This window comes from Doryrhamphus excisus, chromosome 2 (genome assembly GCF_030265055.1).
Source record: "Doryrhamphus excisus isolate RoL2022-K1 chromosome 2, RoL_Dexc_1.0, whole genome shotgun sequence".
Taxonomy (NCBI): Eukaryota; Metazoa; Chordata; class Actinopteri; order Syngnathiformes; family Syngnathidae; genus Doryrhamphus; species Doryrhamphus excisus.
The window spans coordinates 16,992,134-17,011,105 of NC_080467.1; the positions used below are offsets into that span (position 1 = coordinate 16,992,134).

At 41.7% G+C, this 18,972-nt stretch overlaps 1 protein-coding gene across 1 annotated transcript in view; it reads left to right on the forward strand.

The window, feature by feature from the left end:
- The window catches only part of niban2a (niban apoptosis regulator 2a), a 36,281-nt gene extending 17,524 nt beyond the window's left edge, over positions 1-18,757 (forward strand). Inside the window, exons 7-15 of the mRNA XM_058064257.1 lie at positions 8,088-8,203; positions 10,248-10,352; positions 10,442-10,604; positions 12,000-12,187; positions 12,270-12,425; positions 12,617-12,730; positions 12,807-12,914; positions 16,469-16,580; positions 16,659-18,757. Coding sequence (XP_057920240.1) covers positions 8,088-8,203; positions 10,248-10,352; positions 10,442-10,604; positions 12,000-12,187; positions 12,270-12,425; positions 12,617-12,730; positions 12,807-12,914; positions 16,469-16,580; positions 16,659-17,446 — 1,850 coding nt within the window. The 3' untranslated portion in view covers positions 17,447-18,757. The remainder of the gene's footprint in view (positions 1-8,087; positions 8,204-10,247; positions 10,353-10,441; positions 10,605-11,999; positions 12,188-12,269; positions 12,426-12,616; positions 12,731-12,806; positions 12,915-16,468; positions 16,581-16,658) is intronic.
- Positions 18,758-18,972: the final 215 nt, after the last annotated feature.

The window sequence follows — 18,972 nt, forward strand, 5'->3', positions numbered from 1 at the left end:
TGTTATGTCCAATATTATTCATAGTCCTCCTCCAAATAATGATCAGAAATGTGCATTACTGTTATTTCTTACTCAGAAAATCACCTGATTTGGGTTAAAGAAAATCAGACAATACAGTTTACATGAACTGCTTATGGCTGTTATGTGCCTACATCTACAGTAGCACTCCAAATTATTCCACCCCCACTGGAAATGACGTTCGTTTTCAGTATGTGCAACCTTTTAATAAATGGCCAATTTAAAAAATTACTAATAATAGTAATAATGTGTTGAGCTATATAAGTTGTGTTTGTCTTGTCGGTTTATTGCAAGCTACTGCACGTTTATACACTTTGCAAATAAACTGAATTCATCATGAGGGCTGAATAATTTGGATTGCATGAGTAAATATTTCCAAAGGCTTTGCATGACTTTTAGCTGTGCAGACACACTTTCATACCGTTCATTGTTGTTTGACAGCCCACAGACTTCCCTAATTGGAGCTATTATGTGGCTAAATTGTCTATAATTATTTTTCAAAGTGTTTAGCGAGGTTTTTATTCATTAAATCTTCCGTTTTAACCCGTGTGAACGTTTTAGCTAGGAATGACAGAAGAAATTATACTGTTTATTGTTTGTTTTTTGTTCATACATCTCATCGTTGTTTACGTACTGTAGTTTCATAAAATATATACGATAACATAGACTCACACATTAGCCGTTCCTTGTTTTTGTCTGTGCAGCGTACTTTGTGCGACGGCTATTGTCTTCATCAATGCATTGTAATGGTGCCTTTTAAATGGCTTTACACTTGTGTCACACAATATAATACACATAATTAGAGTAAATAAGCTAATTTAAGATGTGTGTCACAGTAAATGTGTTCCTGAGTGGAGCTTAGTGGCTGGTGGACGGTAGTGTAAAGGACAGGAAGTGACATCAGAGGTTCAGAGTTGAGTTTTAGCTTGTCGTGGGTTATGGCCCCAATGGCATCCTGTGTGAGAATTAAATATGCATTTTTAAAAAAAACTTACAACAGGCTGTATTCGACTATGAAACAGCGATCATATAAAACGTGATAGAGTATAAGTACTAATACTCTACGTGGTAGAGTATAAGTATATTGTCAGTTTTAGGCTGAAAGTATCCCCAAACAACATTATGTGATATTAGGTGCATGTACCATGCCTGGGCCAGACCCACAGTGTAAATCCGAACAAGAAGGGCTTGCATTTTGGCTGTAAAACAAAGCTGGCCCCTTGCCTCTATGCAGTTTTGTTTGGTTTTACTTTTTAACACGACCTGTTTGGGCATGCTGAGTTTGTCTATGTTTGTCTACATTCCAACTGCAAGGTTGGGCTTCAAGAACATGTTGCAAGGAACTGAGGCTGTGTTTGTGTTTTACTGCAGCTGTGGCATGCAGAGGTTAATTGCATCACTGTGAATTGATGACATTCATGCCTTTGGCCTTTGTTGAACACGCCCGCTCTCACCTCTGTCATGTGACGTTTTGACTAAAACCAGAGCCGCCAAAGACTTCTGGGGTTACTGCTTGGTTTTCCTGACATGACACGTGCACTCTATTGCAGTCCATTAGGAGCATTTTCATAGATGAAGCAACCAAGTTAGTGATGAAACAACAGTGGTGGATCTTGAGCCAATGAACTTCCAACTCATGGTGGTAAACCTCACTGTGAGGACGGCCTCGTGTAAATGACTCGAATTCTTACGCCACAGTACACAAACACTCTTGCTGGTGGACATCCGCAGACCCCTTTAGAACGGGGATTAGATTACAAGTACAGTGGAACCCGTTTATGATGACACACCTTGGACTGGCTGAGTCATGTCAACACAAGCGGTTGTCAGAAGTACAGAAACCAAAATGACCCATTGTGTACACATTTACTTTGCCAAAGACATAATGGGCAATTAATACGTTCTTCATGTGATGATTTACACTCTCGTGTAACAGAGATGCTAGAGACAGTCCCACTGAAGTAAAGACAGGAAGCAGAACTGGAGATAGCAAAGATGAGTATGGTGAGGTTCTCATTGTGAGTGACCAGGATGGATAGGATCAGGAAGGAGTACATCGGAGGGACATTACATGTTAGAGGCCTTGGAGATAAAGTCCAAGAGGCCAGACTGAGATGGTTGGGACATTTCCAGAGGAGAGAGAGTGAATATATTGGCAGAAGGATGCTGCGGTTAGAGCTGCCAGGTAGCAGGACGAAGGAGGACATGAGGGTAGTTGGTGTGAGAGAGTTGGATGGAGGAGATTGCTAGATTGCTTGTTACCTTAGCAACAGAGATGCTGTGGTAATTTTGTTGTATGTATTGACTATATTGATTTTTTTTCACATTCCCCTATGCCAAATAATTTAATTTATTTACCTGTACAAACAACCGTATGGGCTGCTGGCACACTGACGGACCTGCCAACCTTCAAAAATGTTCCCCCCTATCTCTCTGTGTATCAGGTCCTGTCCACATGAGAATCCATTTTTTATTTTTTCCGGGTTGAAAAAATATTGTGCTCACACTACATGGGATGAGTAAATAGTCGCATCCTAACGAGCACAGTTTATTGGGTGAAAAACTAAATAATACATGTAAACAGACACATTCAGTTCCAGGTTGTTGTGACCACACCAGGAGACCAGCTGATCTACAAGCAGATCCATCACTGTCACTGACGAGGCCAATGACTGTGGTGTCATCTGTAAATTTCAGCAGTTTCATAGCTGGGCCCCCTGAGGTGGACTCATTTGTATATAAGGAAAAGAGCATGCTGACTGGAGTGAGTCATACCAGTCAAAATATTCAGATATCATGTTGGCATGTCAGCAGAGCTCATGTCTGGTCACATGACGGCGGCGGTGGAAATGATGTCATCTTTTTCAGAAAGTTGCAGTTTTTTGGTCTACGCCAAAGACAAGTCGGTGTTATCAGATTTTCCCACTCCGCAAACCGTTTTCAAAATATGCTGTTTGGGGAAAAGGCTCAGAGTTTGGGGTATTTTGTCATAACGTCAAATATTTTAGATCATTGTCACGGCCAACCACATTTCTCACATGCCAGCAATTCCTCCGTACTGACTTGCGACACCCAACACAACCATTGGACATTTGGGGCTGTCCTACTAAGAATCAGGTTCTTAAACAGGCATGTAAACCTAGTTGTACTAATCTGTCGTTTCATGGCTTACACAAGCGCATCAGGGTTTACAATTCCAAACTGGACAGCTGACAGGTAAAGCCCCAGGTACAGATCTGAAAAGGACAGTACTGTAGAACTAACATCTCTCCACAACCATGTGGTTGCTGTGGACCACACGCATCAGTAATAATAGCTCATGCAAAGCTGGATACAAACATCAAATGGCTTGTTGTTAGGAGTTTAAAAATAGCCACTCAAACCGAACATCAATTTGAATCCGCTTCATTGTCATAAAAGCGCTTTTCACTACCTTTGCTCTTTTGCACGGCTGTGGCCTGTTAATCATTTCACTTAAACAATGACCTCATCATACAGGAAGCTGGAGCCTACAAGAGAAGCCGTTATCCTTCTAAAAAAATAAAAGAAACCCCACTAGCTGTCCTAACCTATTTTACATGTCTGGATGGAAGTAGGATTCTGATGATTTGTCTCTTTAAAAAAAAAAAAGAAAAGCTGAACCCACATTAGTGAGAACCGCTTGTGTCAACGATTCAAGTCACAGTCTACGGTGATCATCAATACTAAAAAATGTCTGCTCTTTGGGGGACATACGTAATTTTATTGCTTTATTGTTTTTATTACTTTATTTTATTACTTACGACATAGATAGTCCAACGTACCTCGACATAGCCAGGTTATGAACAGTGCTACTGTGCTGGGGAGATCCGCTTTATCCGAACAACTGACTCACGCTTGATTGGTAAAAAGGGCCTAATCATGAATATGTGAGTGTCCACTGTACAGTAATCACTTGTTGCGGTCAATTGGTTCCACATCTGACTGTCATTTTGAATTTCTGCAAAATAGAATATACATGGAATACTTTTGTAGTAGCATAAAACCTTTTTTAGTACCTCCAAATACTATTTTGTAACATTATTAGAGCCCTCTAGATATAAAATAACAACCCTATAATCACCTTTATACTCATATTACCCGATATAGTAGACATAATAACAGAAAATAATACATATTAGACATAAATAATATATTACATAAGCCAGGGGTGGGCAAATATTTTGACTCGTAGGCTACATTGAGTTAACAAAATTGTCTGGAGGGGCCAGAACATATATTTAACACACACACTATTTTATGCTTATATTTTTCCTTGAATTATTTGTCTAATTTTCTCTGTAATAGTGTTATACTATCAGCCGTATGTTCTCATGTCCCTTTTTTCAGGAGCACTTTAAACATCAGACCACATCAAGCTATGTAATTTAATTTGAAAGTTTTGTTGTTGTTTTTTTTTTTTTTTTTTACTAAATAAGACATCTGACTTGCAAGTCGTGTTGCCAGTTTGTATGTTAAAAGTTGAAATACTTAGAAAGCAACTGGCGGGCCGGATTCAAATGCTTGGTGGGCCGCATGTGGCCCCCGGGCCGTAGTTTGCTCACCCGTGACAAATGCCTGACACATGTTTACATTGGTAGAGTTTTTTCTTGACAGCGTACTTCCTGCAGTGGCAATTGTCTTATGAATGCAACATGACTGACAATTGGTGACCAGTGTAGAATACTACATATATTTTCATCCATTTGGTCATTTTTATGTCTGAAATGCTTAATTCTAGCTTAAATATACACATTGTTGTACTAACAGGTTGTATTCAACCATGAAACAGCGATAGTTCATTTATTTTGTATAAACCGGCGAGGGACGGCTGTATATGCAAAATAATACATTGAGAAGTCTTCTGTCCGGTAGCACCATTCAAGTGCAGCAGTGTTTTTAAAAGCATTTGTCAAACTTGGCTAAACTAATTACGCAAACGCTTGAAGCCTTGACACCCAAATGCTTAACTGATAAGCACAATGCAGAATCATTGCTCTGAAGGCCTGAGAACTTGCTAAAAAAAAATCCCACCGACCAGTATGCGGTTAGCCTGGAAAAAAAAAAGGGAAATACCTCGAAAAAGAGACGGTGGTAAGTGCTGCCACATGTTCTATTTATACACACTGCAGAGAACGACCGTAGCCCGGTGGTTAAACTGCCTGGCTGGCAGAGGGAGCAAAAATATATATATTTATATGTTAAGACCTAGAGGATATTCATTTTCAGTGAGAAAGGAAGTCAACTACGGCCAACATCCAGTCACCGTTAACAGATACTGTACTGTGGAATTATTAACCAAAACAAATAAAACATTAGCATTCTTTCCTTGCAGCATATTAGAACAATGTTCCCGACTTTGAACTGAAACATGTCCGGGCTGGGCTGTATTTGTCTCAGTACTCACAGGGTCAACTAAGGTCCTTCAATGAAAGACTTGAATGGCCGCTGTCGGCTTTCCCTGTCTTATCTTCCCACATTATCCACTCATTTCCCAAGTTGAGAATGTCAGGTAGGGAAAAGCATTGTTTCAAAGGACACTGGGCGGCGATTCAGCGGTTGGGAATGTTGCAGTGCTCTTGATTAGGATGATTTTTAGGATGGGCCTTTTTAGTGGATGAACAGGTAGTGCGACATCTGACATTTGTGCTCATCTGAAAAGCAGGCAAATTTTGGATTTTGATGGCATAGGCATGGCTGATATGCATGACGTAATATTTAGTCTAATGTACACTTTTCCCACTGGCCACCTTTGCACCCATCACTGCAAACTTAGTGGGGAGGGGCGGCTTCCTGTCTGGCTCACCCTGCCCCCTCCCACCCACCATTCCTTGCTCACTTCCTGACTTTGACAGCCTCCTCTGAGTCACTGACCTGGAATCACAACATTGTGTTTGGAGTTTGAGGAGAAGTCATAACACAACGGATCTGTATCAGTAACATTGGAGCAATTATTTGTTCAAATGTCATCTACTAAATACAGTCATGGAATAAATCATTAGCTACTCATTACTGATTAGTGACCGATTCAAGTCAGTTAATTAATGACATAAGTTTACATTCACTCATTCATTCATTTTCTACCACTTATACTCACAAGGTTTGCAGTGGTGCTGGAGCCTATCCCAGCTGTCTTCGGGCGAGAGGCGGGGTACACCCTGGACTGGTCGCCAGCCAATCACAGGGCACATATAGACAAACAACCATTCACACTTACATTCATACCTATGGACAGTTTGGAGTCGCCAATTAACCTAGCATGTTTTTGGAATGTGGGAGGAAACCGGAGTACCCGGAGAAAACCCACGCATGCACGGGAGAACATGCAAATTCCACACAGAGATGGTTGAGGTTGGAATTGAGCTCGGGTCTCCTAGCTGTGTGGCCTGCGCGCTAACCACGTGCGCCGTGTAAACGCCATGCGTTTACAATACGTGCTAATTCAGGTAAAATTTAAAAAGCCCACATTTTTATGTTTATATACAGTATGTTGTTTTTTGTCAAACTTGTTTGACGGTCTTTGAATGCGCCATAGCTGCTGTGTGATGCAGAAGTGAAACTTCCAGTATACTACATAATTTTTACATTGTGACTTTGTGGATCATCTTGCAATATCATCCATTAGTGGTGTCTACTTACTCAATAAGTCCAACAGTCACTTTTATTGCAAAGGTTGCTATGAAATCAGAGAAAAATGCTACCATCGCATTTTTATTGGCGTCTCAAGGTGGGCTCGGCCAGAAAATGTCTAAGCAAAAATGCTGAGATAAGACCAATGATAATTATGATGTCTGATTGTACATATTGTAATCCCTTGTTGTGCAATGTACATGCTTCTGTTTTTCATGGGTTCAATTCCCGGCCAGTGTTGCTTCAGGAAGGCCATCTGGGGTGTAAACAAAACCAAAACCACTTATGTGATAGACTCCCTGTGGCGACCCCGAAAGTGTGGAAAGTGTTGAGGGGGGGGGGGGGGGCAATGTGGTGTTTGTGTGTGTGGGTTTTTTTTTTTTTTTCCAACACCCATTAAATCTCATCACATCAACACAACCACATGACAGTAAGCAACTTCCTAAAAAAAAAGCAGCTGCTGTTTAAGAACAGCTTCTGGTTTCCTGTCACTTGGGTGTGTCCGTAACAATAGCAACCTAATAGCAACAAAAACTATCTTCCTCTTTTGAGACACACATTTTGCTTTGTTTTGTTTAGTTACAGCGCTAGATTTCCTCTCTGGACACGCTCTTCTTTGTTGTTAATGTTGTCTGACACTGCAAATGTAGGTGTTGGTCATACCAATTAAATATAGTGTCGATTTTAAAATAAAACACAAGACACATATTTCAACTGAGTAGGTTTTCTCTGGGGACTCCGATTTCTGATTTTTGACAAATTGTCCATAGGTATGAATGTGAGTGAATGGTTGTTTGTCTATATGTGCCCTGTGATTGTCTAAGCGGCATAGAAAATGGATGGAAGGATAGATAGATAGCTGTTTTGAGGTTGAATACTTCCTTTTATTAACGATTGTATGTATTTTTGGCCTAAATTAATCATTGCTAAAACTAAACTAAAAAGCCAATATAAGGCATTCAGAAAATGCAAGTGAAATGTAGTGATATGTACATAGTATTCTGCACTGGCCACTAGTAATGTTACACTATGTTACACTGATGAGATAATTATAATAATAACAAATATATATAATATTTATGTTATGTTATTATTAGTTTCTGTATTGTCTGTATGTGCGCTGCTATTACTGGCAACCAGTCCAGGGTGCTCAACGCCAGTCAGCTGGGATAGGCTCCAGCATAGCCATGTGACCTTATTGATGGATGAATCGTTCTCAAAAGTTTAGTGGTGTATTTGAGAAAAAAAACGGAGAGGAAACGCTAGTATGCTAGTATCGATCAGATACTGAAACTGCCTTCGGTATCGATTCTGTCAATATATTAATCAATCCGCCCACCCCTACCCTAAAATGAATCTAACATCCTGCTGTAGAGATGGTTTTATTTAGTTTTCTAACGTTCCCATCCTCTTCCCTTCAGGTCTGCCGGAGGACTGCACCGTTCAGACGCCGGCATTCACCGACACTGTGAGACTGTACAGACAAGCCCAGGGACACTATGGGACCTGGGATATGATGTGTGGAACTCCACCACAGGTTAGACACGCTCTTTCAGGGTCTTTGTTTACTCAAAGTCTTGTTCACCTTTTTAAAAGCCCGGGGCCCCGGTACTGGGGGCTGCTTGGGTGTGTCTGTGTTTCTATGGTAATTGTCAATATCAGTAAACGCTGTGAAGAATGTCAGATACAAGACAAGACAAACTTGGCCTAGTTTGAAAGCAACACTCAATGGTAGACGTATCGTTCCTTGACTACGTAAAACTGACTGAACACGCAGCTTTTAGCAGATTCACACATGTCGAAGTTTGAAACCAGTTCATCTATCTTGAACTCCAGCTTCCTCCCGCTGTCCAAAAGATATATGCTCGGTGGAACCGAGCCTATGTGTGAAATGTTTGGCTGACATTTGGTTCAGCCATGTGATTGACGGTGGAGAAAGTGATTCAGAGCCGGGTGAAGGGTTTACAGGAACCTGTGAGCAATCCCTCTGTGAATGGAGGATTTGTAATTCTAGACCACTGAGTAAAAAAAAAAAAAAAAACATCACAAGTACGCTACAATACATGGACAAAAGTGTTAACACATACTGTATATTCCTGTACAAAACTTGGAGGGCCTTGAGTCACTATGGGATCAATGTACTGGTCCACTCCCCCAGAATGATAATGTAAGCATGTGTCTGTTAGTCATCCTCCATGAACCAGGATCTAGACTCCTAATTATCATTTGCCAGGTACTGTATCACGATCAATGAATCAGCCAGCTGAAAAATGCTCATTCATTCATTTTGGAGTCGCCAACTAACCCAGCATGTTTTTGGAACCACTCTGTCGCCGTGCAGCCATTGACCGCTTTTGTCGACATCAAATTTGAAACCCAAAGAGGTCATTTCTATGACAAATCAGTTTGTTTATGTTGACATGTGTTGCGATATTGTTGACCATCATTATTGCTAAGCAGTGTGAAACACAGTGGTGTGCCGTCAGGGCCATCAAAGCCTTCTCTGCTGGCCTAAACACAATCAGATAGATCCTAGATAGATAGATAAATAGGCTTCCTTTATTGTCATTGCACAAAAACACAGCAGTGAAATTGCCAACGAAATGTCGTTGCCTGGCTCCCCTATAGACAAAAGAAGATAATAAGATAAAAAGATAATAATAATATGGAGAATAAATAGATGACACCAAATATGAACAACATAATGTATAGCGTAAACGGTAAATTGCACAAATAATTTAAATTGAAAAGCATTGACCTACATTTACATGACTTAAATTTTTGGATTTGTTCCATGGAATTGTTTGAATTTATTCTAAATTGTACTTCTGTTGGATAAGAGTATAAAATATTCTATGAAAACACAAAATTCTAAATAGCGTGACCTCAGCTCTCACTTTTACATGTTGAATCGGAAAATTGTAAGCAAAGGGGAGACCAACTTCAATAGTTTCTTTCATTTAAGCCCCTGTAAGTTGTGAAGGAGGTGTTGGGGTGCCCCAGTACGTTCTCCGTATAGAATGTTGTATTTGTAGCAAACACACTGAACCTAGTCTTAAACATACAGTATGGAGCCCCGCCCTTGTTAAGGTAACCCCTTGAAATGCCACATGGCTGGTGAATTGGTAGAACAACAACACAAGCAAGGTGTTCTGCTACATAAATACAGCTTAGCAGACCAATTAGCTGCATCATGAGCACACGCCCACATCACACACTACAAAAAAAAGAATACATCAACACATAAACGTGAAAAACAGCATTAACAGCATGCAATAGGCAGCACACACATAAAACACATACACTCTCCACTGAATAGCTGACTTTGCTATTTTTGTACTCCTGAATCACCCTGTGTTCATTGTTGTCACCTTTACCCTCCTTATTGCTTTATGCATGGACTGCAATCTATCTGTGGTGCAGGACTGTGTTGGTTTGTGTCAAACTACCATGAGGTGGAAAAGGAGGAAGTGTTGTTCCGAAGATGGATGAAGATTTTTGCGATAACTACTGTATATGGTGTCAATAATAAGTATTTCATATTTGGGAACTTGGCTAACATATTGTCCAAATGTGTCCAGATTCTGGCGAACCTCGTGATGGAGACCCTCCATCCTGAGTTGAGAAATGTGATCGGGCCTCGTCTGAAGGGGAAGACACAGCAGAGACAGAGGAATTGGATGTTTGTGAGTTCCCATGAGACTCGACCACGCGTAATATTTAACGTCGCAGAAAACACAGTGGAATCGTAAAAGCAACACTTTGCTTTGTCTAGATATCTGATGCAGTTTACAGGCAGGTTTTGGCCCAGACCACCCATCAATATGATGCTCTGCTTGAAGGCTGTGAGTCTCAGAAGGTTCTACTGGATGCGAGGCTGAGAACCAACATGGACCAGGTCATTGCTTCCAAAGAGCATGTCAGCAGCAAGATCCGAGGTAACCTTGTTCAATAAAAATAATACTCTCTACAATGTCTAATATTTACAAGCCAGTTCCCAACAGAGGTTATCTCAAGGCACGGAGTAGGTTTAGAACCACAAGGCTCATACATTAAGGAAAACCAACTTAACCCCACATGAGCAGGCAAAAACGCCCTCTCGGGAAGAAACCTCAAACACAACTCAGACCCTGTGGGGGTTGAGATCGAGAGACAAATGGACAGATCACTTTTTCACAGGAAGACATTTTGCGTGTTGCTTGCACCAAATCGGCTGCAAACAATCCGCTGCACGTTATCAGCTACCTGAAATGCCAGCATTTCCACAGAGCACGGGGCTTGTTCCTATTGCCACAGTAGGGACAATAGTGAGTTATGTTTATCATTTTTGCATGAGTTATGTTTTCGAGGGGGGTGGGGGGACTGAACATAATTTCATTTCCAAAAAAGGGGCGCCGCAAAAAAAATTTTGGGAACCACACGGAGTTAGCACAAATCCAGTAGAGTTGATCAAGTCCAACTTTGTTTGAGTTAGTCTTTCAAAATGAATACATATAAAAGTGAAACATATAATATTTCAGTATTTTTACTGTGGGGGATATTGAATCTTGGCTTACTTGGTGGATAGAAGGAAGGAAACATTTTGGATTGTCCTCTCTATTGAGTGCTGTCATCCATCTGTGTATCATTTTTTTTATTTAATTAATTGATAAATGATCAGTGTTTGTGGTTGACTATGACCTATTATTATAAATACATATTTGAAGACGGGTCATATGTAGTATTTTGGTCATGACAAGACATTACATTACATTACCTTAACTTGCAGTCTGAAATGGCACGGTGAAAAAAGTTCTCCTCTCAATCCGTGTGGAAGTGGTATGGTTTTGGCTTCTTACTTTGTCCTTCTTTCCCACCCACTTTCAAATCTTATTCTTTAGTTTCGTATAAATAAATTGGAGGCTAACTAGTTAGGTCGGTAGACGATGGTTAACATTGCGGCCGTCTCTTGTGTCACTGGTGTAAACAAACCCAGCAGGATTGTCAGACTGGTAAACGTGACTGATTATCATTTCTACTATATTAGGTAATATGTTTTCTATGCTCTAAATAAAAAAAATATTCCAATTAGTAATATAGAATTCTCTTTTGCAGAAATCGCAGACCTTTAACCAACTATTAATCGCCATAAATGTGGGGAAACTGTACAGCATGTTTTTGCTGCTTGAACCCTTCTGAGTTAGCTTCATTATACATCATCAAACCTTGTATGAAAGCACGGTCAACATGTTTATAGCTCTGTTCAATTACATCAATTTTTGAAAAGATGCAGGTGCTAATAATATCATCTGTTTCTATGTTTCTCTTTTCCTTTACACGGCCACTGTGGGCAGCCTTGGTGTTGCCCAAAGCAGAGTCTCTCCTGAAGAGGAGCGTCCAAACCTATATCAGCTCCATCTTGGAGGCCCTGATGGAGCCCACCAGCCGAGGTTTTGCAGAGGTCAGAGAGGTTTTCTTCAGGGAGGTGGTGGAGATCAGCAAGAACTTGTTAAATGGAGGAGGCAAAGAGAAGCTGGGAGAGGTCAGTCATATTTTGCTGATTTGTTGTGTCACCTTGCACGCAGTCAATGTGAACTGTCCACCCCCCCCCCCCCCCCCCCCAGCATATGGAAAGGCTCTCCATGCTCGCCTTCCATCCGGTCAAAATGCAGAGCTGCTACGAAAAGGTGGAGGAGCTCAACCTGGAGGGGCTGCAGCAAAGGTTCGACGTATCCAGCCCCTCCGTGTTTGTCAGCAGGGCTCAGATCCTCATGAGGGAGGTGAGATGTTCACATGTCATCATCAGAATCAGAAGGTCAAAAAGTAGTAAACCTGCTGTAAACAGCTCATTTGTCAACAATGTAACAATATACTGCATCGCCGCATAATATTGATCTGATACTGATGTTACCCTTGGTATCGGGATATGGATTGACCCGCCCTACTTCTATGTGTGCTTTTACTTTGATAGCAAATGGACAATGCAGTACACACCTTTGAGCAGCTGCTGCAGCAGTCTTTGGCTGCTCAGGGAGACAACGACTTGTGCAAAACTATCCAAGGGTGCCAGGACAGAGTTCTCAAGGTAAACAGTAAATGCGCACAAGACAAAGAAATATGGCATTTCTTAGCATTAGAAAATTTCTTCTCTCTTGTTCCAGAAATATGATTATGACAGCAGCACAGTACGCAAGAAATTCTTCAGAGAGGCTCTGCTGCAGATCATAATCCCTTACATGCTGCAGCAGCTCTCCCCATCTTGCACGCCCGTAAGTAGCGCCCGGTGACAGTACACGTCATTTTCATATGGGGAACGGAGGGAACTGCACTTAAAAAAAAATAAAAAATCCCATCATTCACAATCCTTATGTGAAACATGAACATGAATCATTTTCTGTGCATTATAACATGAGAACACAAGTTAATACGAGCTACCTAACAATGTACGTCATTGGGACGTGTAAAAAACTCTGCACACAGGAAGTGACTAGTGGATGTGGCCAGCAATACCGGGTATTATCACATGCTACAGTATTAATCGGCCCTGTACCCTAGAAACCGCCCATGAATCATACGGGAAAAGGCCGAAATGATACTGTGTCAAAGCCCAGGGCAGTGATACTGATAAAATATAGAGTTTAACCATGTCCAGTATCAGCCCCCGTAGCTGTCCACTCAGAGCGCACTGCTCTGGTATCGTGCCTGTGAAACAACCAATCAGAGAACAGCGCACAAGCGTTTGTTTTGCTGCCGTCTGTGCTCTGTCAACATGTCAGCGGTTGACACTCCCGGCGAAAGACAAATAGGGAAAATAGCAAACAGAATATTAGAAATGGAACGTTTTATCACCATTAATGAGGAGGACACTCTTGAAATGATCGAAAAAACTAAAAATGCAAATACAAGTCGGAAAACCAAGCGCGACCTCAAGCTTTTCTCTGAATGGCTCATCAACTGCAAGAACGAACAAAGACTGGTAGAAAGTATTCCCCCGCCTGAGTTAGACAAATACGTGTCTATGTTTATTTTATCAATCAGAAAAGAAAATGGGGATGAATACGAGCCTGATTCTCTCAAATCAAAATTCAACTCTCTGGCACGTTACATGTAATAAACTGAAAATTTTCTGGAAACTAAATGGTCTTTTGATTAAATATTACGTGATAATAAGCTCATGATTAAATAGTATGTGATAATAAGATCACCACATGGTTTGTCTGGTATCAGGCCAGGTATCATGCCTCCAAGTGTCAGTATCAGCCCGAGACCAAAGGTCTCTGATAACCTATAAGGAACGCACTCATACAGTATCCAGACAGGATTATGAGTCTCCCATAGTTTTGATTGGATGTCAGATGAGGAGGGGATACTGAGGTATCAAAGGAGTTAAGAGGAGCTCGTATGTCACAAGATTTGATATAGGCTACTCAAAGTGTGAACCTGTCACGCAGGTTCCATTAAAAATGAATGAACTAAAGGGGACGTTGTCTCCTGTGTGTAGAATATGTAATGATCCCTTGATGAATGTACACACATGCACACACACCCAGACATATGCCAGGCTGGTGTATGATGTGTGTACCCTAGTTGAAGTACATGGCAGGTTTGTCTTTAGTTTGGTGCTTTTATGTATAACAAGTATTGACAAGTGTTTTGCTGCGGTCTGCAACAATTTGGAATACAAACAATAACCAAAACAATGAAACTGTTATCACACATAAACTTTCATTCATTCATTCATTTTCTACCGCTTTTCCTCACGAGGGTCGCGGGGGTGCTGGAGCCTATTCCAGCTGTCTTCAGGCGAGAGGCGGGGTACACCCTGGACTGGTTGCCAGCCAATCACACGGCACATATAGACAAACAACCATTCACACTCACATTCATACCTATGGACAATTTGGAGTCGCCAATTAACCTAGCATGTTTTTGGAATGTGGGAGGAAACCGGAGTACCCGGAGAAAACCCACGCTTGCACGGGGAGAACATGCAAACTCCACACAGAGATGGTTGAGGGGGGAATTGAACTCGGGTCTCCTAGCTGTGTGGCCTGCGCGCTAACCACTTGTTCGCCGTGTGGCCTGTGCGCCGTGTAAACGCTGTGCGTTTACAATACGTTAACTAATTCAGGTCAAATTTAAAAAGCCCACATTTTTATGTTTATATACAGTATGTTGTTTTTTGTCAAACTTGTTTGATGGTCTTTGAATGCACCATAGCTGCAGTGTGATGCAGAAGTGAAACTTCCAGTATACTACATAATTTTTACATTGTGACTTTGTGGATCATCTTGCAATATCATCCATCAGTGGTGTCTACTTACTCAATAAGTCCAACAGTCACTTTTATTGCAAAGGTTGCTATGAAATCAGAGGAAAATGCTACCATCGCAATTTTATTGGCGTCTCAATTACTTGCAGCTTTTAGGTGGGCTCGGCCAGAAAATGTCCTATGGACAATTTGGAGTCGCCAATTAACCTAGCATGTTTTTGGAATGTGGGAGGAAACTGGAGTACCCGGAGAAAACCCATGCATGCACGGGGAGAACAAGCAAACTCCACACAGAGATGGCCGAGGGTGGAATTGAACCCTGGTCTCCTAGCTGTGAGGTCTGCGCGCTAACATAAACTTAATCATGTTAAATCATGACAACCAAGGCACATAAAGTACAGAAATCAAGAAAGAAAGGAAGTCAGTCCAAGGCTTTACTGCGCTGAAAAAGCATGAGATTATGCAGTAAACAAATACAGTATGCACACAATCACACAGCACAGAGCTAACAACATTATTTAGCATCACCACTGTGCATTTTCACACAGCATTAACATTTGTTAACAAGGGCGGGGGAAGGGACGATTAGAAAGTACATGTCTTTCTGTAGGCTGCACGTTGCTCAAGTGGCTAGCGTGCGGGCCTCACAGCTAGGAGACCCTAGTTCAATTCCCCCCTTGGCCATCTCTGTGTGGAGTTTGCATGTTCTTCCCGTGCATGCGTGGGTTTCCTAAAAAACATGCTAGGTTAATTGCCGACTCCAAATTGTCCATAGGTATGAATGTGAGTGTGAATGGTTGTTTGTCTATATGTGCCCTGTGATTGGCTGGCGACCAGTCCAGGGTGTACCCCACCTCTCGCCCGAAGACAGCTGAGATAGGCTCCAGCACCCCTGTGACCCTCGTGAGGATAAGCGGTAGAAAATGAATGAATGAATGTATAGATTTGATCCGTCTAGGGCCAACCCATTACTCTATACATTAAAACAACACATTCATGGACTAAGACAATAATAGTCAGTTGAATATTTTACCTAGAAATGACACAAGAAATTAGCAAAAGACTTAATGTTAAAAAACCCAACTATAATTTTGATATAGAAATGGCTTTTAACAAATTTGATACATGTTATGTCCAATATTATTCATAGTCAATACTGTTTACATGAACTGTTTATGGCTCCAAAAACATGCTAGGTTAATTGGTGACTCCAAATTGTCCATAGGTATGAATGTGAGTGTGAATGGTTGTTTGTCTATATGTGCCCTGTGATTGGCTGGCGACCAGTCCAGGGTGTACCCCGCATCTCTCCCGAAGACAGCTGTGATGGGCTCCAGCACCCCCCGCGACCCTCGTGAGGAAAGGCGGTAGAAAATGAATGAATGAATATCCTGGGAATCCAATGACCTGGATGAATGAGACTATTCAGGACAGGAACTGTCCCTTTGCAATCATATTCAATACCCTGCAGATCACCCCCCCAACACAATAATCATGCTGATTGCTGGAATGTCCACATGAATTGAATGTCCACGTCTCTGCCTTCCCCAGGAGCTGCCACGTTTTAAAGAGCTCATCTTTGCCGATTTTTCACGCTTCCTGCTTGTTGAAAATCTGTTTGAAGAGGTGGTGCTGCAGTCCGTCACCAAGGACATCATGATGGGTGGGTGTCGAGAAGCATTAAGAATGATGGAATTGTCCCACGACGGAGACGCATGACTTTGTATGTGTGTGTTTGTAGCTGTGAAGGAGGCTGCCGTCCAGAGGAGGCACAACCTCTACAGGGACAGCATTGTGATGACCAACAGCGACCCCAATCTCCATCTACTGGGGGAAAACTCACCGGTGGACTGGGCCGCCAAATTCTGTAGCGAGGAGACCGAGGGTTCCAACAGCAGTGGGGAGGATGGAGGTTCGGGTAAACGACGCAAGCAGGTGGTGTCCATGATCCAGTTGGATGGAGTACCTCTGCCATATGAGTCATGTTTGGAGGTTCCTGGGGTGGAGCTCATCCCGGAAGAGGGCTCTGGTGCATCCAAGGAGGAGGAGGACGACGAACCCAATGTGGACCCGTGCACGGAGCCCAAGTCTCCTGATAGTGTGGAGGAAATCCGAGATCTCATCAATCCCGTGGTGGAAGTGGTGCTACCGGACGAAGCCCACGGCGACACCCCCAACGGGACGGTCAGCCCGGACGACGACGTGCAGGAGGAGGTGAGCCACGTCACCACCGTCGTGGAAGATGTCCCGCATGACAGGAGATCTCCACGCTCGCTCCTTCGGCAGCTGGTGGGAAACAGGAACCAGGAAGCTGAGAAGGAGGAAGCGGCCATTAAAAGCGCCATCGAGGAGATAGATTTAGCGGTACAGGAAGGCGACGGCAAACAAACTGCAGCGTCTCCTTCCGTGACGCCATCACAGCCTCCATTGGCGACAGACTCCAGCCCACGTGAGGAGGCAGTCAGAAAGAGCCTGAATGGGGAGGACACCGTCATCGATGCTGTCGAGGTGGAAGTGGTCGTGGCGTAGGAGATTTTGCTGACTTTGATGTATGTATGATGTTGCTTTGTTGACGTTGCACACTTGAAGACCAATTGTATGCTGGAGATACGTTCTTACTCTCTTTAATAATTATCATGCAAGCTTCTTTTCCTATTTTATATACGACACTGAACACACCACATTTTTATAATAATCTGGACCTGACTGCGGGATACATTAAAACATTAACAATAAGCAAGACAGTTATTATACAGTATAATAATTGTTTACAGTCCATCAGCAAGGGGTGTCATCATAGTTGGATTGCTATGTCTTTTAACTGCTACAGTTTTTCAAACTAGTCTATATTTTTGTAAGTGTTTTTTTTTTTTTATTTATACCGTAGTCTGTATTCCAGTGTCTTAACAAGGTATCTTCACGGAACGTCAAACAGATGGTCCTCCGGTTACACTGTACACGGAGCACATGAAGGGTGCATAAAATATAGCAATAAGATTAAATACAGGGATTAAGTATGCTAGATCTCCTTGTAACAGCGCACTGAATCCATGACCCCTCTTTATCCTTAATGATGGGGGCAACAGTGAACCAGGGCGGCCAATATGAGGTTTTTATGACGTTCATTTTGTGTTTACAGGCTAACATTTGTTGTAAACCGAGGACCACTTTGTAGGTGTTTCTATGAACATATAATCGCAAGTAGGAGACATAAAGCTGAAGATTTGTGGCTTCCAGCAGTGTTCATTCAAATCTCACTTTGATATTTGCCCAGCTTCAAACGTTGGAGGTGTTTTCTTAAGCACGTTTTCTTATATCACCTTTCTTCCTAAGCGTCAATTTTTCTCCCATCAAATTGTTACTGTGAGCTGTAATTGTACGTACACAATTTTACATTTAGATCAGTTGGATGGAGGAAAAGTCACATGGAGTTTTTCCTTCCCTAGCGCAACCCCGGAGCCGTTTTCAGCCCGAATCCCGTTTTTTTTCCACCTGAAAATGTTTGGACTTTGATGCATTGTGACATTTTTCTAAACTTTAGGAATATAAATACGATAGAAAAGGAATCTCCTCCAGCAGTTGTATCTTAAATGTTGAGAAGAGAGTTGCAAATCCTTCTCACTTTTTAAAAATAGTTCATGGTTAGTTGTAAAAACACATAAATTTCTCCAGTTTTAGACTTTTGAATCCATATCTTAAATAAAGTACGGTTTTAAGCACAGCAACCCCCGTTTTATTTATTCTGAACACATGCGTGATTGTGCTTCCCAGAAATGTAATGTTTTTTGTCATCTTGATCTATGTATGAACATTTACTGCTTAATAAAGTTATTTCATCAACGATGCGTCATTTAATCATATTTTGGTCTTTTTGTTTTTAATTGTACAGTACCTTGCTTGGGAAATTCCAAATTAAATTCAAATATGCTTTTGGTTTTGTATTTGTTTACAAGCTGAATGTATTAGAAAACATTAGAACGTTCAATGTTTTTTTTAAAGAAGCAGTACCACATTATGGGCCATACTGCAAATTTTGGTAACCGTTTAAACACAGG